Here is a 22,458-nt window from a genome sequence, read left to right as displayed (position 1 = left end):
GTGTGATCCTTTCAATTTCATGCTATAAATACTACCTCTCCTCCTCTTGTTCCAGCATCACAAAAACATCTTCCGAATCAACAAAATCTCTCCCCCCTTCTCAGTCTTTTAAAATCCTAAGTTACAATGGGTGTTATCACTTTGGAAAATGAGTTTGCTGTTGCTGTCGCCCCGGCCAAGCTTTTCAAGGCATACTGCCTTGAGACCGACACTCTTTTGCCTAAAATTCTACCAGAGCACATTAAGAATTCCGAGATAATTGAAGGAAATGGAGGGCCAGGAACCATCAGGAAGATCACTTTTGCTGAAGGTTAGTATATTATTTGTTGCAATTACTTTTAATTAAATTAACTATATTGAAATCAGCATACCACTCGCTGTATGTACTGAACAAAGAAGTAACGAATTAGTATTTTACTTGCAGGCAAAGAACTCAGTTATGCCAAGCAGAAGATTGAGGCTATTGATGAAGAGAACTTGACATACAGCTTTAGCCTGATTGAGGCCAATGTTTGGAAGGATGCAGTTGAGAAGGTGACTTACGAGCACAAGTTCGTGCCAACTCCTGAGGGAGGTTCCATTTGCAAGAGAACCAGCACATATTACATCAAGGGTGATGCTGAGATCAACAAAGATCAAATCAAGGATGTGTATGGCAAAAAGACCGCAGGCTTGTTCAAGGCTGTTGAAGCCTACTTCTTGGCAAATCCAGATGCCTAAATAGGCAAATTCCCATGTGTGTGTGCTTTTTTTCGGCTGTCTTTGGCAGTGTGGTTATAGCCTTTTCTTCTTCCTTTGGGTAAAACTTGGTTGTCTTTGGCAGTGTGGTTATTGCGTTTTCTTCTTCCTTTGGCTAAATTTTCCATCCTTGTTACTGGCAAGAAAACTCGAGAGTACTGAAGTATATCTTCTATTACTTTAATAGTATTTGATTTTGTGGACATTTGGTTAATTGTATTGAAGCAGTTCTATTCAATAGTTGATGTTATTGTATTGTTTGCAAAATACATAATAAAAATCACCATGACGTGAAGCGTTGTCTTTTAATCAATGTAGTGAAGGTTTTTTTTTTTTTAATTTGTTTTCTTACATATTTTTAGAGAGCACTTGAATTTATGGACCTTTCTCCTCTTTCCTATATATTTGTTTTCCAATGATAATATATTGAAGAGCAAAACTATTTGCCATGCTGGTTATGTACACATAACCAATGGACCTCATAGCAAACCACTATTAAAGGTGGATGTGACCTACCAAAAGTATTTTACATGAGTAATATTGCTTATCTTAATAGATACCATAATCAATCATTCATCTAGTTTAAATGTCCTTAAACACATAATATTATGGCCATAAAATTATCACACAAGATAAAGCTGAGGTTATTTAATAAATTTACAACAAACTATAATCTAATAATGTAATAATATTATAAGTAGAACATATCTAAATTTAAAGTATGAGTAAGGGTTAAAGAACATTCTCATATAACTATGGTCGATACAACGTTGACAATAAAAATAAATATTTTCACGTTGACAATAAAAATAAATATTTTCAAGGACTAGTTAAGAGATAGTTAAAAAATGAGACATATCTAAAATTAAATTAAAAGATATATAATAAGTAATATTATTATCAATTATAATATACTATTAGAATATTAGAAATATATGTAAAAATATTTAAAATATTACCACCCTTATCAATAGCTACTATCCATGTTAACGTTTTTCAAAAAGATTATTTTTTATTTTTTGTTATAAAAGTTATTATAGTGGAGGTCTTTTTGAAATTCTAGATTAGAGGTAAGCTCTTCTCCATTACCATATTTTTAATATAAAAAAATATTCTTTATATTTTGAGAAATGTACAATATATAATAATTTTCAAAAAATATAATTACGTAGGAAATGTAGGAAATTTTAAAAAAAATCTAATTACATAGAAAATAAAAAACCTAATGATTAGAAAATTAGGTTTATAATTATAAAGTTTAATACCTTATAAATTCATAAATTAATTGAAATAAATTATGAAATTCAATACTTAGTAAACTTAATATTAAAGCATAAAATTAAAAAAAATTAAAATTAAAAACATTCCTCAAAAAATTTGGAAACTAAAGTAAAAAATACATTGACATTTTTACTATTCATTGCTACAATAAAATGATAAAGCCTTTTAATATATGGTAGTAATAATAATAATAATAATAATAATAATAATAATAATAATAATGTGAAGCAATAGCATCCATAAAAATATACGTGCAGTGCGCCATGGTCATCGATAAAATGAAAAATCTCGAGTGTGCAGGCCCGAAGAAATCAACACATTAAAGTGCCATATATGAGGAGATGCATTATCCATACTAATTCTTTAGCAAAATTAATTTATTGATTTGGGAAGGGCTTTGCTTAGCTGTGACCTGTTAGTCTCACAATCTACTACACCCCATCAAAAAATCATGCTCTCCCTAGGTGTCTTGTAATAATGTAAGAAATTATTAGATGAAATTACTAGATAGGAATGATTATAATTGGATCGTTTAATTTTAAAAAATATCCAAGCACATCTCTATTTATTTAAATTGGAATCACTAATAATATTATAAAAAAGGACACTAAAAACATGCTGTGATAATTCTTTTTATTATTTTCCATATCAAATAAATGAGATCATAAATGAAAAATATCAGTCTAAAAATTATTAATTTTTTTAATATAAAAATTATGAAAAAAAAGATAAAACAATTATTGGAGAATTTTTTTAAAAAACTTTACAAGTCTAAATTGAGACAAAAAAATAGTAACCAGGAACTTAATTGAGATTTGTGCTCTAGTTTGAAAACTAATTTAAGATTTTTTTTTGTTATTATTATTATTGCTGGATGCAGTCGTGCCTACAAGATTATTTTTAAAAATAATACAACTTGGAATTTCCTTTTCAATTATCTCAAAAGAGAGAAGGAATACTATTTATTTATTATATATTTGACGATTATATTATTTGGCGGCCTGTCCAATTATACCTTCTACATTGGTAGGCGCTTCACTTGACCATCTGCTAATGATTGTTTGCCTTCCTTGTTTGTTATCCTGTAGCAGTTGATTGGGGGTTGCCTTCTTTGTTTGCGGTAGATGGAGGGTGTTTGAATAATTTTAAATATATTAAAATAATATTTTTTATATTTTAAAAAAAATTATTTTTTATTTTTATTTTAAAATAATTTAGAAACATTAAAAAATATATAAAATTAAAAAATTAAATTTTAATAAAAAATAAATTAAAAATCAATCTCAAATTAACCCCTTATCTTCATCTCTATTCTCTTATAATTATTTTAAACTTTAGGCTTCAGGGGTGGAAACAAAATATAAAATCAAGAGGGGTCAAAATACTATAATTTATACAGTATTTTATAAAAATACTAAGAATAAATTTAAAAAAGATTGGAATTTTTTTTTTTTAACAAGGACCAGGATCCTTGCCAACCTTTTCCTGTCTCCACCCCTATTAGGCTTAACTTTTAAATTTTAAATTTTTAATTTTTCAAAATATTTTTCCATGAAATTGATATACGGATTTTCCCTCTTTCTTTTATTTATTGAATAAATGATGGAGAACATATATAGTCAATTAAGATTACGTTTTTTTATTTGAGCAGGACATGCATTATTTAAAACAAAGAATGACCATGAACAGAATATGAAGAATTTAGGACTGCTCTTTGATGCATGTATGTGATCGTTTCACACCACATAGCCTTCAATTTCATCCAATAAATACTACATCTCCTCCTCTTATTTCAGCGCCACAAAAACATCCCATCTCTCCCCCTTTCAATCTTTTTGTGATCTTTAAAAATCCTAAGTTATAATGGGTGTTATCACTTTGGAAAATGAGTTTGCCGTCGCTGTCGCCCCGGCCAAGCTTTTCAAGGCATACTGCCTCGAAATTGACACTCTTTTGCCTAAAATTCTACCAGAGCACATTAAGAGCTCCAAGATAATTGAAGGAAATGGAGGGCCAGGAACCATAAGGAAGATCACTTTTGCTGAAGGTTAGTATATTATTTGTTGCAATTACTTTTAATTGAATTAACTATATTGAAATCAGCATACCACTCGCTGTATGTACTGAACAAAGAAGTAACGAATTAGTATTTTACTTGCAGGCAAAGAACTCAGTTATGCCAAGCAGAAGATTGAGGCTATTGACGAAGAGAACTTGAACTACAGCTTCAGCTTGATTGAAGCCAATGTTTGGAAGGATGCAGTTGAAAAGGTGACTTACGAGCACAAGTTCGTGCCAACTCCTGAGGGAGGTTCCATTTGCAAGAGAACCAGCACATATTACATCAAGGGTGATGCTGAGATCAACAAAGACCAAATCAAGGATGTGTATGGCAAAAAGACAGCAGGCTTGTTAAAGGCTGTTGAAGCCTACTTCCTGGCCAATCCAGATGCCTAGATACGAGAATTCCCATGCTTTATTGTCTCTTTTGTTTGTTTGCTTTTTTTTAATCAAAAGGAGAGTGGCTTTGGCGTGACAATAGTTTTTTTTTTCTTTATTTTTGTTATATGGGAAAAACTCTAGCACGTCGAGTATCCACTATTCCTTGTTGGTGTGGTTATTTGTACTGTACCATTTCTATCCATGAGTGAACATTATTGTATTGTTTGCAATATAAAATAAAATCCAACTTGAGATTAAGTTTTTTGATCTTTGTATTATTATGAACATCGATTGATTGATTATCAATAATGTATATGAGCGTTTTTTTTCATTTCTCTGTGTTAAGAGATGAAAGAAAACGTCATCAAAAAAATTAAAAAAAAAATAAAAAGAGTGCTCAATCAAGCACATTTTAACTATATATATAAAATAAACCATTTTGGTATAAATAAGTTTCTATTACAAAGATGAGTTTCATGGAGGTAGTATGGGCTCTTCGTCAAGTTAAAAATGGGTTTAAAGGGTCCTTGACATATTTTTTACATGTTTTTAGATAAAAATGAATTTGAAAATGGATTTTTGTGTGTTGTAAAACTCTAATTTTGATTTTTTTTACTATAAAAAGTGGCTTAAATCTATGCTAAAAGACTACGAGTTGCCTAGCCTCACGAAAATTTAGGGTGAACAACATGGTATTTTTCCATTAAAGAGAAAGGCCAAGAGGTGCTAGCTTGGACTTTCAAGCCTTTAGAAGCCTAGTCTGTTTTATGCTCGGGACAACCCCTCCTAAACCCAAGCATATGTTGAAATTATCTCTAAATAAATTTATTGAAATTATAGTTAAATAATTATTCAATTATGCACTAGTTTACAAGAGCATTAGGAAGCATTTTTTTTTAAATCTCTCTTTGATATTCAGTAATAATAATTGTTAAATGATTAATTCATGATTTTTTTATTGAAACTTTCTTTTATAATTATGATAATATTTATTTAAAACATAATGTTTCTAATAAAAGCATATTTTATTTTATTTTTAAAAAAGAAATACGTGAATAAGAAAGTGAAGTTTCTAATTAAAGATAATCATTTTTCTCTCTTTAATTAATTTTAATTAACATCATTGAAATTTTTATGAATATTTATTTTAATTACCATTATTTTTATTTGAGAAATCTTTTGACTTGTAAAACATCATTTTATTTTTTAGTATTTGATTTTGTGGACATTTGGTTAATTGTATTGAAGCAGTTCTTTTCAATAGTTGATGTTATTGTATTGTTTGCAAAATACATAATAAAAATCACCATGACGTGAAGCGTTTACTTTGAATCAATGTAGTGAAGGTTTTTTTTTTTTTAATTTGTTTTCTTACATATTTTTAGAGAGCACTTGAATTTATGGACCTTTCTCCTCTTTCCTATATATTTGTTTTCCAATGATAATATATTGAAGAGCAAAAATATTTGCCATGCTGGTTATGTACACATAACCAATGGACCTCATAGCAAACCACTATTAAAGGTGGATGTGACCTACCAAAAGTATTTTACATGAGTAATATTGCTTATCTTAATAGATACCATAATCAATCATTCATCTAGTTTAAATGTCCTTAAACACATAATATTATGGCCATAAAATTATCACACAAGATAAAGCTGAGGTTATTTAATAAATTTACAACAAACTATAATCTAATAATGTAATAATATTATAAGTAGAACATATCTAAATTTAAAGTATGAGTAAGGGTTAAAGAACATTCTCATATAACTATGGTCGATACAACGTTGACAATAAAAATAAATATTTTCACGTTGACAATAAAAATAAATATTTTCAAGGACTAGTTAAGAGATAGTTAAAAAATGAGACATATCTAAAATTAAATTAAAAGATATATAATAAGTAATATTATTATCAATTATAATATACTATTAGAATATTATAAATATATGTAAAAATATTTAAAATATTACCAGCCTTATCAATAGCTACTATCCATGTTAACGTTTTTCAAAAAGATTATTTTTTATTTTTTGTTATAAAAGTTATTATAGTGGAGGTCTTTTTGAAATTCTAGATTAGAGGTAAGCTCTTCTCCATTACCATATTTTTAATATAAAAAAATATTCTTTATATTTTGAGAAATGTACAATATATAATAATTTTAAAAAAATATAATTACGTAGGAAATGTAGGAAATTTTAAAAAAAATCTAATTACATAGAAAATAAAAAACCTAATGATTAGAAAATTAGGTTTATAATTATAAAGTTTAATACCTTATAAATTCATAAATTAATTAAAATAAATTATGAAATTCAATACTTAGTAAACTTAATATTAAAGCATAAAATTAAAAAAAATTAAAATTAAAAACATTCCTCAAAAAATTTGGAAACTAAAGTAAAAAATACATTGACATTTTTACTATTCATTGCTACAATAAAATGATAAAGCCTTTTAATATATGGTAATAATAATAATAATAATAATAATAATAATAATAATAATAATAATAATAATAATAATAATAATGTGAAGCAATAGCATCCATAAAAATATACGTGCAGTGCGCCATGGTCATCGATAAAATGAAAAATCTCGAGTGTGCAGGCCCGAAGAAATCAACACATTAAAGTGCCATATATGAGGAGATGCATTATCCATACTAATTCTTTAGCAAAATTAATTTATTGATTTGGGAAGGGCTTTGCTTAGCTGTGACCTGTTAGTCTCACAATCTACTACACCCCATCAAAAAATCATGCTCTCCCTAGGTGTCTTGTAATAATGTAAGAAATTATTAGATGAAATTACTAGATAGGAATGATTATAATTGGATCGTTTAATTTTAAAAAATATCCAAGCACATCTCTATTTATTTAAATTGGAATCACTAATAATATTATAAAAAAGGACACTAAAAACATGCTGTGATATTAATTCTTTTTATTATTTCCCATATCAAAAAAATGAGATCATAAATGAAAAATATCATTCTAAAAATTATTAATTTTTTTAATACAAAAAATTATGAAAAAAAATGATAAAACAATTATTTGAGAATTTTTTTAAAAAACTTTACAAGTCTAAATTGAGACAAAAAAATAGTAACCAGGAACTTAATTGAGATTTGTGCTCTAGTTTGAAAACTAATTTAAGATTTTTTTTGTTATTATTATTATTTCTGGATGCAGTCGTGCCTAGAAGATTATTTTTAAAAATAATACAACTTGGAGTTTCCTTCTCAATTATCTCAAAAGAGAGAAGGAAAACTATTTATTTATTATATATTTGACGATTATATTATTTGGCGGCCTGTCCAATTATACCTTCTACATTGGTAGGCGCTTCACTTGACCATCTGCTAATGATTGTCTGCCTTCCTTGTTTGTTATCCTGTAGCAGTGGATTGGGGGTTGCCTTCTTTTTTTTTTTTTTTTTTTTATTTACGTAGGGTGTCCGGACCAACTTACGCGCACCACGACTAATTCCCACGGCCCACTGAATACCCTGCAAACCCAGTAAGCATGTAAGGCACCGCGGGGGTGACAGACGTGCACGCTAGGACTCGAACCCAGGTGCAGTGGAAAGAGACAAGCCCCTTCTACCGCTAGGCCAAGCCCTGGTTTGCGATTGCCTTCTTTGTTTGCGGTAGATGTAGGGTGTTTTAATTCTTTTAAATATATTAAAATAATATTTTTTTATATTTTAAGAAAATTATTTTTTATGTGAATATCAAAACAATTCAGAAACAAAGATTTTTTTCTCTATCTCTATTCTCTTATAATTATTTTAAACTTTAGGCTTGACTTTTAAGTTTTCAAATCCCCTTTTTTCAAAATATTTTTCCATGAAATTGATATACAGATTTTCCCTCTTTCTTTTATTTATTGAATAAATAATGGAGAACATATATAGTCAATTAAGATTTTTTTTTATTTGACCAGGACATGCAATATTTAAAACAAAGAATGACCATGAACAGAATATGAAGAATTTAGGACTGCTCTTTGATGCATGTATGTGATCGTTTCACACCACATAGCCTTCAATTTCATCCAATAAATACTACCTCTCCTCCTCTTGTTTCAGCACCGCAAAAACATCCTGCAAATCAACAAAATCTCTCCCCCTTTTGTGATCTTATAAAATCCTAAGTTATAATGGGTGTTATCACTTTGGAAAACGAGTTTGCCGTCGCTGTCGCCCCGGCCAAGCTTTTCAAGGCATACTGCCTTGAAATTGACACTCTTTTGCCTAAAATTCTACCGGAGCACATTAAGAGCTCTGAGATAATTGAAGGAAATGGAGGGCCTGGAACCATCAGGAAGATCACTTTTGCTGAAGGTTAGTATATTATTTGTTGCAATTACTTTTAATTAAATTAACTATATTGAAATCAGCATACCACTCAATATATGCACGACAAAAAGAAGTAACACACTGATTTTGTACTTCCAGGTAAAGAACTCAGTTATGCCAAGCAAAAGATTGAAGTTATTGACGAAGAGAACTGGACCTACAGCTTCAGCTTGATTGAAGCCAATGTTTGGAAGGATGCAGTTGAAAAGGTGACTTACGAGCACAAGTTCGTGCCAACTCCTGAGGGAGGTTCCATTTGCAAGAGAACCAGCACATATTACATCAAGGGTGATGCTGAGATCAACAAAGATCAAATCAAGGATGTGTATGGCAAAAAGACAGCAGGCTTGTTCAAGGCTGTTGAAGCCTACTTCCTGGCCAATCCAGATGCCTAGATACGAGAATTCCTATGCTTTATTGTCTCTTTTGTTTGTTTGCTTTTTTTTAATCAAAAGGAGAGTGGCTTTGGCGTGACAATAGTTTTTTTTTTTCCTTTATTTTTGTTATATGGGAAAAACTCTAGCACGTCGAGCATCCACTATTCCTTGTTGGTGTGGTTATTTGTACTGTACCATTTCTATCTGTGAGTGAACATTATTGTATTGTTTGCAATATAAAATAAAATCCAACTTGTGATTAAGTTTTTTTGATGTATGTATTATTATGAACATCGATTGATTGATTATCAACAAAGGATATAAGCGTTTTTTTTCATTTCTCTGTCTGTGTGTGAGTGTGCACTTGTTTGAATTCCATATTATTAGAGTAAAAATTCGTAATTAAAATTAAGAACATGAATATTTCAAAAATATACGTTACTTGCCGCAACAGGAAATTCCATAAGGATGCTTCAGTCAATTTAATTGTCCAATCCAGAAACTCTATATATACAAAGCAACGACTCATCTCTCCAATCTCTCTGCTTCTCAAGGAATCACGATTTAGGGAAAAAAACTAAAAGGATTTGCGAAAAGTGTGAATCTCTCAACCTCTCATTCCGATCTACTTAATCCGACATTAGTTATTCTAATCTTAGATCCTAAACTTTTTTTTCATGCTTTCATCCCTGCATGTTAAGAGATGAAAGAAAACGTCATAAAAAAAATAAAAAATAAAATAAAAAGAGTGCTCAATCAAGCACATTTTAACTATATATATATATATATATATATATATATATACATACATACATATATATATAAAATAAACCATTTTGGTATAAATAAGTTTCTATTACAAGGATGAGTTTCATGGAGGTAGTATGGGCTCTTCGTCAAGTTAAAAATGGGTTTAAAAGGTCCTTGACATATTTGTTACATGTTTTTAGATAAAATCAATTTGAAAATGGATTTTTGTGGGTTTTAAAACTCTAATTTTGATTTTTTTACTATAAAAAGTGGCTTAAAGCTATACCAAAAGACTACGAGTTGTCTAGCCTCACGAAAAGTTAGGGTGTACAACATGTCATTTTTCCATTAAAGAGAAAGGCCAAGAGGTGCTAGCTCGGACTTTCAAGCCTTTAGAAGCCTAGTCTGTTCCTCCTAAACCCAAGCAGATGTAGTCTGTTCTTAAAGAAGTTTATTATTTTAATTTTCGAATAAAATTATCTCTAAATAAATATATTGAAATTATAGTTAAATAATTATTCAATTATGCACTAGTTTACAAGAGCATTAGGAAGCTTTTTTTAAAAAAAAATTCTCTCATTGATATTCAGTAATAATAATTGTTAAATGATTAATTCATAATTTTTTTTTTATTGAAACTTTCTTTTATAATTATGATAGTTTTTATTTAAAACATAATGTGTTTCTAATAAAAAAGCATATTTTAATTTAAAAAAAAAAGAGGAAATACGTGAATAAGAAAGTGAAGTTTCTAATTAAAGAGAATCGTTTTTCTCTCTTTAATTAATTTTAATTAACATCATTGAAATTTTTATGAATATTTATTTTAATTACCATTATTTTTATTTGAGAAATCCTTTTACTTGTAAAACATCATTTTATTTAAAAAAATACATAAAAATACCTTTTTTATTTTAATTATTGTCTTTTTATGAACATTTATTTTAATTTTCAGATAATTAATTGAAAATAGATTTAGGAGAAGTTCCCTGTGAGAGCAGGCACATTGAGTACCTGGGGTGTTCTTAAAAATTTTGAAATATTTTTTTTACTTAAAATAATATTTTTTTTATGTTTTTTAATAGTTTTGAAGTGTTAATATTAAAAATAATTTTTTAAAAATAAAAAAAAATAATTTTAAAATATTTCAAAATAAAAAATACTTTTATTACAATTCTAAATAGTAAGTTATAATAGAAAGAGTGAAAAATGTTTCACGTTATAAATAAAGGGTGAAAAAAAGTTAGCCCATCTCTATAAGCATTAGACATATAATTAGATCTGTGGATAAGGGTTTTGACTTGTGACTTTTCTTATGTATCCCCTGCCTTTTTCTTCTTTTTTATTGTATTATTGATTTTTAAAAGACCACCCAACGGGGCTGCGCCCAGCATGACGGACTGCCTCCTTTTTCAGCCTGCTTCCGACCAGGCACTTGAAATAATGAGAACGTAAGACTTCTTTTTGCAATGACTTCTACAACCACGAAATTGATGTTCTACAATTCACTCTTTTTTTCGTAGTATTGAATAAATGATGGAGAATTGTCGATTAAGAATTTTATATGGTTTCATAGGTGCTTTATTTGACTAGGACGTAAATTATTTAAAACAGATAATGTCCATGAACAGAATGTGAAGAGCTAATTAGCACTGGTCATCGACACATATATGTGATCCTTTCACACCACATAGCCTTCAATTTCATCCTATAAATACTACCTCTCCTCCTCTTGTTTCAGCACCAGCAAAAACATCTTCCAAATCAACAAAATCGATCTCTCCCCCCTTCTCCGTCTTTCAAAATCCTAAGTCTATAATGGGTGTTATCACTTTGGAAAATGAGTTTGCTGTTGCTGTCGCCCCAGCCAAGCTTTTCAAGGCATACTGCCTTGAGACCGACACTCTTTTGCCTAAAATTCTACCAGAGCACATTAAGAGCTCCGAGATAATTGAAGGAAATGGAGGGCCTGGAACCATCAGGAAGATCACTTTTGCCGAAGGTTAGTATATTTTATGTTGCAATTACTTTTAATTATATTAACTATATTGAAATCAGCATAGCACTCGCTGTATGTACCGCACAAAGAAGTAACAAATTGATTTTGCACTTGCAGGAAAAGATCTCAGTTATGCCAAGCAGAAGATTGAGGCAATTGACAAAGAGAACTTGACCTACAGCTTCAGCTTGATTGAAGCCAATGTTTGGAAGGATGCAGTTGAAAAGGTGACTTACGATCACAAGTTCGTGCCAACTCCTGAGGGAGGTTCCATTTGCAAGAGAACAAGCACATACTACATCAAGGGTGATGCTGATATCAACAAAGATCAAATCAAGGATGTGTATGGCAAAAAGACAGCAGGCTTGTTCAAGGCTGTTGAGGCCTATTTCTTGGCCAATCCAGATGTCTAAATATGAGAATTCCCATGTTTGATAGTCTTTTCGGTGTGGCTTGTTTCTTTCTTTTTTTTCTCTGGCCTTGGCAGTAGTGTGGCAAATGCTTTTTCTTCTTCTTTTTGGATAAATTTGTTCTGCCTTGATATATAGTATTTGGTTTTGTGGTCATGTGGTTATTTGTATGGAATAATGTATATGAGCGTTTTTTTTCATTTCTCTGTGTTAAGAGATGAAAGAAAACGTCATCAAAAAAATTAAAAAAAAAATAAAAAGAGTGCTCAATCAAGCACATTTTAACTATATATATAAAATAAACCATTTTGGTATAAATAAGTTTCTATTACAAAGATGAGTTTCATGGAGGTAGTATGGGCTCTTCGTCAAGTTAAAAATGGGTTTAAAGGGTCCTTGACATATTTTTTACATGTTTTTAGATAAAAATGAATTTGAAAATGGATTTTTGTGTGTTGTAAAACTCTAATTTTGATTTTTTTTACTATAAAAAGTGGCTTAAATCTATGCTAAAAGACTACGAGTTGCCTAGCCTCACGAAAATTTAGGGTGAACAACATGGTATTTTTCCATTAAAGAGAAAGGCCAAGAGGTGCTAGCTTGGACTTTCAAGCCTTTAGAAGCCTAGTCTGTTTTATGCTCGGGACAACCCCTCCTAAACCCAAGCATATGTTGAAATTATCTCTAAATAAATTTATTGAAATTATAGTTAAATAATTATTCAATTATGCACTAGTTTACAAGAGCATTAGGAAGCATTTTTTTTTAAATCTCTCTTTGATATTCAGTAATAATAATTGTTAAATGATTAATTCATGATTTTTTTATTGAAACTTTCTTTTATAATTATGATAATATTTATTTAAAACATAATGTTTCTAATAAAAGCATATTTTATTTTATTTTTAAAAAAGAAATACGTGAATAAGAAAGTGAAGTTTCTAATTAAAGATAATCATTTTTCTCTCTTTAATTAATTTTAATTAACATCATTGAAATTTTTATGAATATTTATTTTAATTACCATTATTTTTATTTGAGAAATCTTTTGACTTGTAAAACATCATTTTATTTTCAAAACAAATTACATAAAAATACCTTTTTATTTTAATTATTGTCTTTTTATGAACATTTATCTTAATTTTCAGTTAATTAATTAAAAATAGATTTAGGAGAAGTTCCCTGTGAGAGCAGGCACATTGTGTACCTGGGGTGTCCTTAAAAATTTTGAAATATTTGTTTTACTTCAACTAATATTTTTTTATATATTTTTAATCATTTTGAAGTATTGATATTAAAAATATTTTTTTAAAATAAAAAACTTATTTTAATATATTTCTAAATAAAAAATACTTTTATTATAATTTTAAATAGTAAGTTATAATGAAAGAGTGAAAAATGTTTCACGTTATAAATAAAGGGTGAAAAAAAGTTAGCCCATCTCTATAAGCATTAGACATATAATTAGATCTGTGGATAAGGGTTTTGACTTGTGACTTTTCTTATGTATCCCCTGCCTTTTTCTTCTTTTTTATTGTATTATTGATTTTTAAAAGACCACCCAACGGGGCTGCGCCCAGCATGACGGACTGCCTCCTTTTTCAGCCTGCTTCCGACCAGGCACTTGAAATAATGAGAACGTAAGACTTCTTTTTGCAATGACTTCTACAACCACGAAATTGATGTTCTACAATTCACTCTTTTTTTCGTAGTATTGAATAAATGATGGAGAATTGTCGATTAAGAATTTATATGGTTTCATAGATGCTTTATTTGACTAGGACATAAATTATTTAATTTAAACAGATAATGTCCATGAACAGAATGTGAAGAACTAATTAGCACTGGTCATCGACACATATATCTTGCAGGCAAAGAACTCAGTTATGCCAAGCAGAAGATTGAGGCTATTGACGAAGAGAACTTGACCTACAGCTTCAGCTTGATTGAAGCCAATGTTTGGAAGGATGCAGTTGAAAAGGTGACTTACGAGCACAAGTTCGTGCCAACTCCTGAGGGAGGTTCCTTTTGCAAGAGAACAAGCACATACTACATCAAGGGTGATGCTGATATCAACAAAGATCAAATCAAGGATGTGTATGGCAAAAAGACAGCAGGCTTGTTCAAGGCTGTTGAGGCCTATTTCTTGGCCAATCCAGATGCCTAAATACGAGAATTCCCATGTTTGATAGTCTTTTCGGTGTGGCAAATGCTTCTTCTTCTTTTTTTTGGATAAATTTTTTCTGCCTTGATATATAGTATTTGATTTTGTGGTCATGTGGTTATTTGTATGGAAGCATTTCTATTAAGTTATTGTATTGTTTGCAATATACATAATAAAAGCTTTGTGTTTCCTTATATATTTTCCGAGAGGACTTGATGAGTTTATGGACTTGAGAACAATTGTAGAATCCAACCAATAGATATGTATGCACATAAAAAAACAATTGTGTTTAAAGAATTTATATGGTCCTATAGTTTATTATATTTTAAAATATTAATTTGTCCACGTGAAAGTGTGAGAACTATAATATTATTTATAAATCTAAAGACTAAGATGGCTCCAATTATAATAAATAACTTTTTCAATTATTATCAAACTCACCCCCTTAACATTTCACCTTCAATTTTTTAACCTTGTATTAAATGCAGCCTTAATATAATTATGGAGCGTCTTACTTTGACTGAATCAAATTCTATTGAAAATGTGGCTCTATTCTATTCATTGTATTATTATTATTCCTACTCCAAACTTTTATGGAGTGACCAAACTAAACCTCTTTAGAGTTTCTTTCTTTACATTTGATTTTTTAATATTTTAAACCATAATTTTGTACAATGAAAATGTATTTTCAACATGGTTAATATGCTAAATAAGCATGTTAGTCATTAAAAAAATGTCATATAAAAATATCAATATAAAAGTAGTGTTTATATGAAGTAATTAAGATTTCTTAACATTAATGGATTCTGGCTCTTCTGGCCATTCCTTAAAACAAGAGTGTTTAAAAATATAATAATAATTATGTTTTAAAATATTTTTTATTTAAAAATATATTAAAACAATATTTTGTTCGAGTATAATAAATTAAAAGTGAATCCCCACGTCACCTTCTTCACTAATTTATATTTAGGGCTCCCTAATACTCCTAGTAGAACCTGGGCCACCTGCAAACAGTAAGCTTTGGATATTGATGTTGTACCATCGCCTTAGCACTGCGTAGGCTCAGCCTTCGTCTTAACCCAGCCTTTGGTTATATTACAAAAATGCAATAAAAAAAATGGTGAAAATACCCCTCGAGGAAGTTCATGGAATTAAAATGTTAAGGTAAAAAACACTCCTTGCCTCCGATTAGTTTTTTAATTAAAATAAATTAATAATTTCACTATTAAAAAAAAACTAACTTATCTCATTCAATTTGATAATGTCATCAATTGAGGTTTATGAAAAAAAATTATTTTGTTTTTCAATTAGCTTAATTCTTCAAAACAAAATTATCAGTACATTATAGTAATACATAAAGTTGGTTTATTTTTGTATTTTAAAAATGTTCTTTAAATATTTAATTTTTTTCTTTACTTCAATTTTTTTTAATATTTCTAAATAAAAATATTTTTAAAATAATCACATTATTTGGAAGCCTGCCAAATTATACCTTCTAGATTTTGTATTTTGGTTTTTTGTCAAATTATTAATTTATTATACCATCGACATTGATAGGCGCTTCATTTGACCAATTGATAATGATCGTGGGCATTCTTTGTGGTGATCATATTCCTGGAAATTGATGTGCTGGGATTTCCCTTTCTTTATTGAATAAATGATAGAGTGTATAAACATAGTCAATTAACAATTTTATATGGTTTCATAGGTGTTTTATTTGACCAGTGCATATATTATTTAAAAAAATGAATGACCATGAACAGCACATGAAGAATTTAGTGCTACTCTTTGATACATGTATGTGATCCTTTCACGCCACATAACCTTCAATTTCATCCTATAAATACTACCTCTCCTCTTGTTTCAGCACCGCAAAAACATCCTGCAAATCAACAAAATCTCTCCCCCTTTTGTGATCTTATAAAATCCTAAGTTATAATGGGTGTTATCACTTTGGAAAATGAGTTTGCTGTTGCTGTCGCTCCAGCCAAGCTTTTCAAGGCATACTGCCTTGAAATTGACACTCTTTTGCCTAAAATTCTACCGGAGCACATTAAGAGCTCTGAGATAATTGAAGGAAATGGAGGGCCTGGAACCATCAGGAAGATCACTTTTGCCGAAGGTTAGTATATTTTATGTTGCAATTACTTTTAATTATATTAACTATATTGAAATCAGCATAGCACTCGCTGTATGTACCGCACAAAGAAGTAACAAATTGATTTTGCACTTGCAGGAAAAGATCTCAGTTATGCCAAGCAGAAGATTGAGGCAATTGACAAAGAGAACTTGACCTACAGCTTCAGCTTGATTGAAGCCAATGTTTGGAAGGATGCAGTTGAAAAGGTGACTTACGAGCACAAGTTCGTGCCAACTCCTGAGGGAGGTTCCATTTGCAAGAGAACCAGCACATACTACATCAAGGGTGATGCTGAGATCAACAAAGATCAAATCAAGGATGTGTATGGCAAAAAGACAGCAGGCTTGTTCAAGGCTGTTGAAGCCTACTTCTTGGCCAATCCAGATGCCTAAATATGAGAATTCCTATGCTTTATTGTCTCCTTGGTGTGTTTCTTTCTTCTTCTTTTCAATCAAAAATGGTGGCTTTGGCTTGGCAATAGTTTTTTCTTTGTGTTTTGTTATTTGGGAAAAGCTCCAAGTACGTGAGAGCATCCACTATGACTAATTAGTGTTTGTTGATGCGGTCATATGCCTATTTGTAATGTACCATTTCTATTCGCGAGTAAACATTATTGTATTGTTTGCAATATACATAATAAAAATCAACCTGTGATCGAGTTTTTTTTTAATAAATATTTTTAGAAATGACTTGAGTTTATAGACTTTTCTCTTCTTTCCTTATTTTTTTTTATAACCCTCGAAATGATAATATATATATACCAATTTCTAGGAATCATAAAATCTTTCTTAGGTGCTGGTAGTCTGCATCTTTCATCCATCCACGAGGATGGGTTATCATTCTACTTAGGACAAGTCAGTATTAAACTTGACTTGGAATTGATTGGTACGTGTTAAAAAAAATTTATTTAAAAAAATTATTATTTTAAAAATATTAATTTTTTTAAAATTAATAAATTTTAATTAAATTATTTTTATCACATGATAATTCAGATTTTTTTATAAATGCATGTTGGTTTAATTTTTCTTTAATTTTTTTATTTATAAGAATCAACTATCTCAAGTTAATTTGTTGAATCAAACTGAATTTAATAAAAATATTTATTTGAAAAGATTATGTGTAATTATTCTAGATAAGTTTACATTCTTTGTGTGTGCGCGCGCGCATATATTAGTTTGAATTCCTAGCAAGATGGCTTTGAAACGTCTTAATTATTAAAAAGTGTGCATATATTAGTTTGAATTCCTAGCAAGCTGGCTTTGAAACGTCTTAATTATTAAAAAATAAAAATATATGTATTTGAAAAATATACATTACTTGCAGCAGCTGGAAATTCCCTTTCGCACTAAGGACACTTTAGTCAATTAAATCGTCCAATCCAGAAACTCTATGCATACAAAGCAACGACTTGTATCCTAGAATCCCCGAATCAGAGAGAAAACAACAAAAATGGTTTGCGAGAAGTGTAAGTCTCTCAATCTCCCATCCCAATGTACTTAATCAGTCATTAATTATTCTAATTTTGTTTCGATTTATGAGATTTAATTTTTTAATTAGGTGAAAAGAAGTTAGCTAAAGTGATCGTTCCTGATAAGTGGAAGGAAGGAGCTAGCAACACCACCGAAGGCGGTGGCCGGAAAATCAACGAGAATAAACTCCTCTCTAAGAAAAAAAGGTTCCCTTTTTTTCTTTTCTGGTATTATTATTATTATTATCATGATGATGATGACGACGACGACGACGAAGACATTGTTTGCTAGCTTCTGTCTGTGATCGTTGAATGTTAGGTGAAAAAATAAAAATAATTTTCTATTCACGGAGCTCTCGTGTTTTTATGTTGGGATTTCTCAGTAGTGAGTAGATAGTGTGAAATAATTAGTAACATGTGGTAATGCTGTGTGATGGTGTGATTCTTATGGTATTTTTTTTAGCATATGAATGAATCATGACTCGGGGGAATGTGCAGGTTCTTGCTTCGCAGTTCATGTTTTGGGACTTGTGGGTGTGACAATAGGTTAGTTATTTGTTTGGGTTATCTGTTCTGCAGGGGAAAAGTGTTCATGAGCTAGTTTTAGGTTCAAGGAAGGGGAGGATATGGAAACAAACTCCAGGGGAGTGAGAGGAGTTTCAGATTTGTGGGGTTTGAATCACATTTGGGGTTGGAGTATCTTTTAGCGGGGAGGATTGAGCTCTTATGCTAATTGAGGGATTAGTGATAACATGCTAGAATTTTCAAAAGAAAAGGAAGAAGAGAAAAGGGAAGAATTTGGCTTCCTAAGTGTATTGGTTTGTGAAGAAGCTTATGAATGAGTATTGGGGATGTTTGCATCTTAGCTTGATGTATCTTTTAAGATTGTGTTTTATGGTTTGCAAAGTAAAGGACTTGCAGATTGCAAGGAGCAATAGTTGCTGGAGGGTGACTTGGGAATTAGAGTTCTGGAATCAGGATTGGAATAGTGTAGCTACTACAGTAGTTGAGGTTACAGATCACTGAATTCTTTTTTGCAGTCTGGGTTGAAAGTTTACCTTTTTATAGTTTGCTTTGTGTATTTATATTGCACTGTAACTTTTCTTTTTCCTTTTGACCTGATAGATTGTTGAAATGTTGGTGTTTCTCAGTAGTCATGGATTTTCACATCAGTAATTCTGATGGTGTGATTCTACATGAACTTATTTGGATTTCCATATCATGCAGATGGAGTCCTTATGGAAATACCAAGTGCATCATTTGCAAGCAGCAAGTACACCAAGATGCCAAGTACTGTCACACATGTGCTTATTCAAAAGGTACTGTCGTTGATGTTCTGATTTAGATATTTTGAGTTGAGAATATTAGTAATGAGAAGATATTTTGAGTTGAGAATATTAGTAATTGTTTTGCAACAAGTTCTGATGTTGCTCTTAATTTTGCAGGAGTTTGTGCTATGTGCGGTAAGCAAGTACTTGATACCAAGCTATATAAACAAAGCAATGTATAGCTCAACCCAGATGCTATCTGGTACTTCTGGTCTCGTGACTGCTTCTCAGCTCACTCGCCTCGATTATCAAGCTTGCTAATGTGTAATTGGAGCTGTAAAAATCACTGACAGGCATGTAATACACTAGAATGCTTGGTTAATTTCTTTATTGCTGATCAACAAAATGTGTTAGATATCTTACCTCTCATTTTATATCATTTCAACATTAAACCCGAGGCTCCAAATTATAGTTTTGCGCCTTATGTGAAAAAGGACTTTGGTGTTTTCTTTATGCCAATTTTAGTCCTTCATCTCTCAGTACTTTTTAACAATAATTTAAAAATTTATCTCTTAAAATTTGTTGTTACTTTAATGTCCGCATATTTTATGAAATACAAGGTAAGTGAGAGAAAACAAATCAAAATAGAGTTCAGTACATAAAACCATGTAAAATATATCTTGAAAGAATTAAATTGAAACAATTAAAATTCCAGAGACTTGAAAAGAAAAAAATTGCTATAAATGGGTTTAATTTTTTTTTTTATAAATACCCAAAATTAAATTAAACCAAATTTTAAAAAATTTTAGGAATCTCAATTTGTGTTTGAAACCACGTTCAAGATTTGTGTTCCCCACTCATATCATAAAAGACAGTTTCTCCTTCAAAAACGAATCCTTTAACATCAAAATTGGTGGTTGAAATTTCGATCACTCAAAAACTTTCTTTCTCCTGAATTTTTTCCACAATAAAGATCTTTTTTTTTTAATTGTTAATGTTATAAAAAGTCTTAGCTGAATTGCGTGAAAAAGAAAAAAAAAAAAAAAGAGGCTTCTGATATTCGTTTGTTCAATCTCGATCGGACTGAAAGAATCCATTCCTATCAGCATCGCCATCAAAGGGCAGTGATATGCCAAATTCGGATGACATGTTAGATCAACCATCTTTATTCCTTTTTATAGCCTATCTTGCCTCATTTTTTTATAAAGGTGATAACGTGTAAGTAACATATCTTCAACTCATCAGGATTAATATATGTCATATTATAATAAAATATTTTTAACTTATTATAATAATCATTAAACTCAAGATTTGGTAAATCAAAACTTACCGATGCACAATAAAAACATAGAAACAGTTAAAAAAAAATTAAAGGGAAGCTTAGAAACATGGTGATATTCACAATGGACACTAATCTAATAGCAACAACTAAATGGTTGCAGTTCCTTCAGCAATCAAAGACAACAGTTGCATGAAACACAGCATAGCTACAGAACAGCTAGACTCAACTTAGCCCATCATCTTCTGCTTATGAATGACAGGCTCAGAACTTGCTCTAGCAGAGGTAAAGAAAGCAGAACTTATGCTTTTACAGCTTCATTCACTTGTAGAGTATCTAGTGTTCCAGTACTTCTCTATTTCCTCAGCTGTTCTTCCAGGAATCCTTCCGGCAATCAGAGACCACCTGATCAAATTATTAAAACTTGAGGTTAAATATTTTGAATCTGAAGGCTAACAAAGTCATTGAAATGGAAAAACAAAAGGGCAACAAACAAACCTCTCTCCAACTAGATTAAACATCCTAATTATAAGTGCCTCCTCATCCTCAGAGAATTCAAGCTTTGATTCCTGACTTGTTTCCTCTGAACAAAACATCCCAAAATCAATAAACTCAAATATATTATTGAACAAATAGTCCAACAAAGAAACACCCACCCTTGTCGTGAACAAACATCTCAAGTAAAAGCAGCAAAAGGTAACAAAACTTAGAAGGGACAAAATACCGTTGATATTTTTACCAACAAGCTGTGTAGGTAAAGAAGGAGAGACCACAAAAGTGAGTGTCAACAGTATCGTACCTCTCGAATACACAGAAGTTTCATCAGAAGAAGAATGTTCAGAGTCAGCCATAGGGAACGAAGTTGCCAATAGGAATTTAGTGAAGAAACAATAGGAGTAAAGCTTCTGGGATAGTATTAAAGGGATTAGAATACCGCTATATTAATAGCAAAGGACGCCGTTTTCCTTCAAAAAAAAATAAAACAACACAAAACAAAGAATGGATGGTGCTCAAGATGCGATGACTGGTAGTTGCGCGCTACAAGACGAGCAGCATAACCACTTTGATAGCCAGCAGGAGCTGCTGGGACTTGTATGCCTTGTTCTTTGGTAATTATTTGAGGCATGTAATTAATAGTAAGGGACTCAAACAAGGATTACATGCAGAAGGGGAAAAAATAAGATAAATAAGGATGAACCCTTTTGTTGCATTGATTGTCTCACACTAATTAATGTGCAATTTTTTTAGTTTTCCACACCTCATGTTGTAGAATAATCTCTTCCCAGGTCTCTAATTCCATCTTCAAAATTGACATAGTTTTTAGATAAAATTGCTCGTTGTGTTGGTTTGAATTCAGAGGAAAAGGTACAAATATGATACGTGTACACAATGAAAAGAGGTTTTTATTAATCATGATTGTATTTTGTTAGGATATTATAAGACAGAAAGATAAACACGCACAAAATAAATAAATAAATATATATATATATATATATATGTTCATGAAAGATTTGGAGTAAATATGTGTATTTTCAAAAAAACAAGCGTGAGCATTTGTCCGATCATCACTATTGTCCTCGCTCGCACTTTGTAGCTGCACCAGATTCATTTTGTATTGTTACATAAATAAATTCATAAAAAAAATAAGGAAGCACAGGACAAACAGAGAGGAGGGAATAGTAGTGGGGAACAAGAAGAAACAAAAGAGAAGGAGAAAGCAGCCGGCCAATCTTCCTCCACCAGCAGCTTCATGGCTAGCAGTAGGTAA

The 22,458-nt window shown here is 30.5% G+C and overlaps 8 protein-coding genes across 13 annotated transcripts in view; 7 read left to right on the top strand and 1 right to left on the bottom strand.

Annotated features, from left to right (window-relative positions):
- The window catches only part of LOC105113429 (major allergen Pru ar 1-like), a 16,595-nt gene extending 11,867 nt beyond the window's left edge, over window positions 1–4,728 (top strand). The window contains exons 1-3 of one of the 4 annotated variants that reach the window (XM_011009603.1): window positions 71–113; window positions 3,870–4,066; window positions 4,181–4,728. In XM_011009603.1, coding sequence (XP_011007905.1) covers window positions 3,883–4,066; window positions 4,181–4,476 — 480 coding nt within the window. In that variant the 5' untranslated portion in view covers window positions 71–113; window positions 3,870–3,882 and the 3' untranslated portion in view covers window positions 4,477–4,728. Of the gene's footprint in view, window positions 1–70; window positions 114–3,801; window positions 4,067–4,180 lie in introns of those variants that run through there. The other 3 variants (XM_011009602.1, XM_011009604.1, XM_011009601.1) reach the window with 3 other exon arrangements.
- Window positions 1–5,775, top strand: part of LOC105113427 (major allergen Pru ar 1-like) — a 17,649-nt gene extending 11,874 nt beyond the window's left edge. The window contains exon 3 of the transcript XR_839965.1: window positions 5,689–5,775. The gene's annotated coding sequence lies outside the window, so the exon portion shown is untranslated. The remainder of the gene's footprint in view (window positions 1–5,688) is intronic.
- On the top strand, window positions 104–754 carry LOC105113428 (major allergen Pru ar 1-like). The gene is made up of 2 exons (XM_011009600.1): window positions 104–310; window positions 425–754. Exons 1-2 carry the CDS (start codon window positions 127–129, stop codon window positions 718–720), a joined length of 480 nt encoding a protein of 159 aa, XP_011007902.1. The 5' UTR covers window positions 104–126; the 3' UTR covers window positions 721–754.
- A 2,762-nt stretch (window positions 5,776–8,537) lies between the features above and the next one.
- Window positions 8,538–9,475, top strand: LOC105113430 (major allergen Pru ar 1-like). The gene is made up of 2 exons (XM_011009605.1): window positions 8,538–8,820; window positions 8,935–9,475. The coding sequence occupies exons 1-2, from the start codon at window positions 8,637–8,639 to the stop codon at window positions 9,228–9,230; spliced, it is 480 nt and encodes a 159-aa protein (XP_011007907.1). The 5' UTR covers window positions 8,538–8,636; the 3' UTR covers window positions 9,231–9,475.
- Window positions 9,476–11,644: 2,169 nt separating this feature from the next.
- Window positions 11,645–14,731, top strand: LOC105113431 (major allergen Pru ar 1-like). Of its 2 annotated transcripts, none has more exons than XM_011009607.1 (2): window positions 11,645–11,964; window positions 14,243–14,731. In XM_011009607.1, the coding sequence occupies exons 1-2, from the start codon at window positions 11,781–11,783 to the stop codon at window positions 14,536–14,538; spliced, it is 480 nt and encodes a 159-aa protein (XP_011007909.1). In that variant the 5' UTR covers window positions 11,645–11,780; the 3' UTR covers window positions 14,539–14,731. The 2 variants fall into 2 exon arrangements, with proteins under 2 accessions (XP_011007909.1, XP_011007908.1); XM_011009606.1 differs by lacking the exon at window positions 14,243–14,731 and adding an exon at window positions 12,079–12,527 and having other exon boundaries at window positions 11,682–11,964.
- A 1,652-nt stretch (window positions 14,732–16,383) lies between these two features.
- LOC105113426 (major allergen Pru ar 1-like) lies at window positions 16,384–17,349 on the top strand. The gene is made up of 2 exons (XM_011009597.1): window positions 16,384–16,657; window positions 16,772–17,349. Exons 1-2 carry the CDS (start codon window positions 16,474–16,476, stop codon window positions 17,065–17,067), a joined length of 480 nt encoding a protein of 159 aa, XP_011007899.1. The 5' UTR covers window positions 16,384–16,473; the 3' UTR covers window positions 17,068–17,349.
- A 672-nt stretch (window positions 17,350–18,021) lies between these two features.
- On the top strand, window positions 18,022–19,828 carry LOC105113425 (cysteine-rich PDZ-binding protein-like). The gene is made up of 4 exons (XM_011009596.1): window positions 18,022–18,140; window positions 18,233–18,350; window positions 19,371–19,462; window positions 19,589–19,828. Exons 1-4 carry the CDS (start codon window positions 18,125–18,127, stop codon window positions 19,651–19,653), a joined length of 291 nt encoding a protein of 96 aa, XP_011007898.1. The 5' UTR covers window positions 18,022–18,124; the 3' UTR covers window positions 19,654–19,828.
- A 931-nt stretch (window positions 19,829–20,759) lies between these two features.
- LOC105113423 (MYB-like transcription factor ETC1) lies at window positions 20,760–22,002 on the bottom strand. 2 transcript variants are annotated; one of them, XM_011009594.1, is made up of 3 exons: window positions 21,415–22,002; window positions 21,189–21,273; window positions 20,760–21,095 (listed from the first exon to the last, which is right to left on the bottom strand). In XM_011009594.1, the coding sequence occupies exons 1-3, from the start codon at window positions 21,539–21,541 to the stop codon at window positions 21,008–21,010; spliced, it is 300 nt and encodes a 99-aa protein (XP_011007896.1). In that variant the 5' UTR covers window positions 21,542–22,002; the 3' UTR covers window positions 20,760–21,007. The 2 variants fall into 2 exon arrangements, with proteins under 2 accessions (XP_011007896.1, XP_011007897.1); XM_011009595.1 differs by having other exon boundaries at window positions 21,490–21,821.
- Window positions 22,003–22,458: the final 456 nt, after the last annotated feature.

Source organism: Populus euphratica, unplaced genomic scaffold (genome assembly GCF_000495115.2).
Source record: "Populus euphratica unplaced genomic scaffold, PopEup_1.0 scaffold426.1, whole genome shotgun sequence".
Lineage (NCBI taxonomy): Eukaryota > Viridiplantae > Streptophyta > Magnoliopsida > Malpighiales > Salicaceae > Populus > Populus euphratica.
The sequence above is the reverse complement of the archived record's forward strand: the minus strand, read 5'-3'. Positions and strand labels throughout refer to the sequence as shown.

Bases quoted from the DNA above. Each gene is read 5' to 3' on its own strand.
- LOC105113425 (XM_011009596.1), top strand. The intron at 18,351-19,370 runs GTTCCCTTTTTT...CATATCATGCAG, and splicing joins CTCCTCTCTAAGAAAAAAAG to ATGGAGTCCTTATGGAAATA. The intron at 19,463-19,588 runs GTACTGTCGTTG...TTAATTTTGCAG, and splicing joins CACATGTGCTTATTCAAAAG to GAGTTTGTGCTATGTGCGGT.
- LOC105113423 (XM_011009594.1), bottom strand. From the start codon at position 21,541: ATGGCTGACTCTGAACATTCTTCTTCTGATGAAACTTCTGTGTATTCG. The intron at 21,274-21,414 runs GTATTTTGTCCC...TGTTTTGTTCAG, and splicing joins TGTTGGTAAAAATATCAACG to AGGAAACAAGTCAGGAATCA. The intron at 21,096-21,188 runs GTTTGTTTGTTG...TAATTTGATCAG, and splicing joins TTTAATCTAGTTGGAGAGAG to GTGGTCTCTGATTGCCGGAA.
- LOC105113431 (XM_011009607.1), top strand. From the start codon at position 11,781: ATGGGTGTTATCACTTTGGAAAATGAGTTTGCTGTTGCTGTCGCCCCA. The intron at 11,965-14,242 runs GTTAGTATATTT...TATATCTTGCAG, and splicing joins GAAGATCACTTTTGCCGAAG to GCAAAGAACTCAGTTATGCC.
- LOC105113428 (XM_011009600.1), top strand. From the start codon at position 127: ATGGGTGTTATCACTTTGGAAAATGAGTTTGCTGTTGCTGTCGCCCCG. The intron at 311-424 runs GTTAGTATATTA...TTTTACTTGCAG, and splicing joins GAAGATCACTTTTGCTGAAG to GCAAAGAACTCAGTTATGCC.
- LOC105113430 (XM_011009605.1), top strand. From the start codon at position 8,637: ATGGGTGTTATCACTTTGGAAAACGAGTTTGCCGTCGCTGTCGCCCCG. The intron at 8,821-8,934 runs GTTAGTATATTA...TTGTACTTCCAG, and splicing joins GAAGATCACTTTTGCTGAAG to GTAAAGAACTCAGTTATGCC.
- LOC105113426 (XM_011009597.1), top strand. From the start codon at position 16,474: ATGGGTGTTATCACTTTGGAAAATGAGTTTGCTGTTGCTGTCGCTCCA. The intron at 16,658-16,771 runs GTTAGTATATTT...TTGCACTTGCAG, and splicing joins GAAGATCACTTTTGCCGAAG to GAAAAGATCTCAGTTATGCC.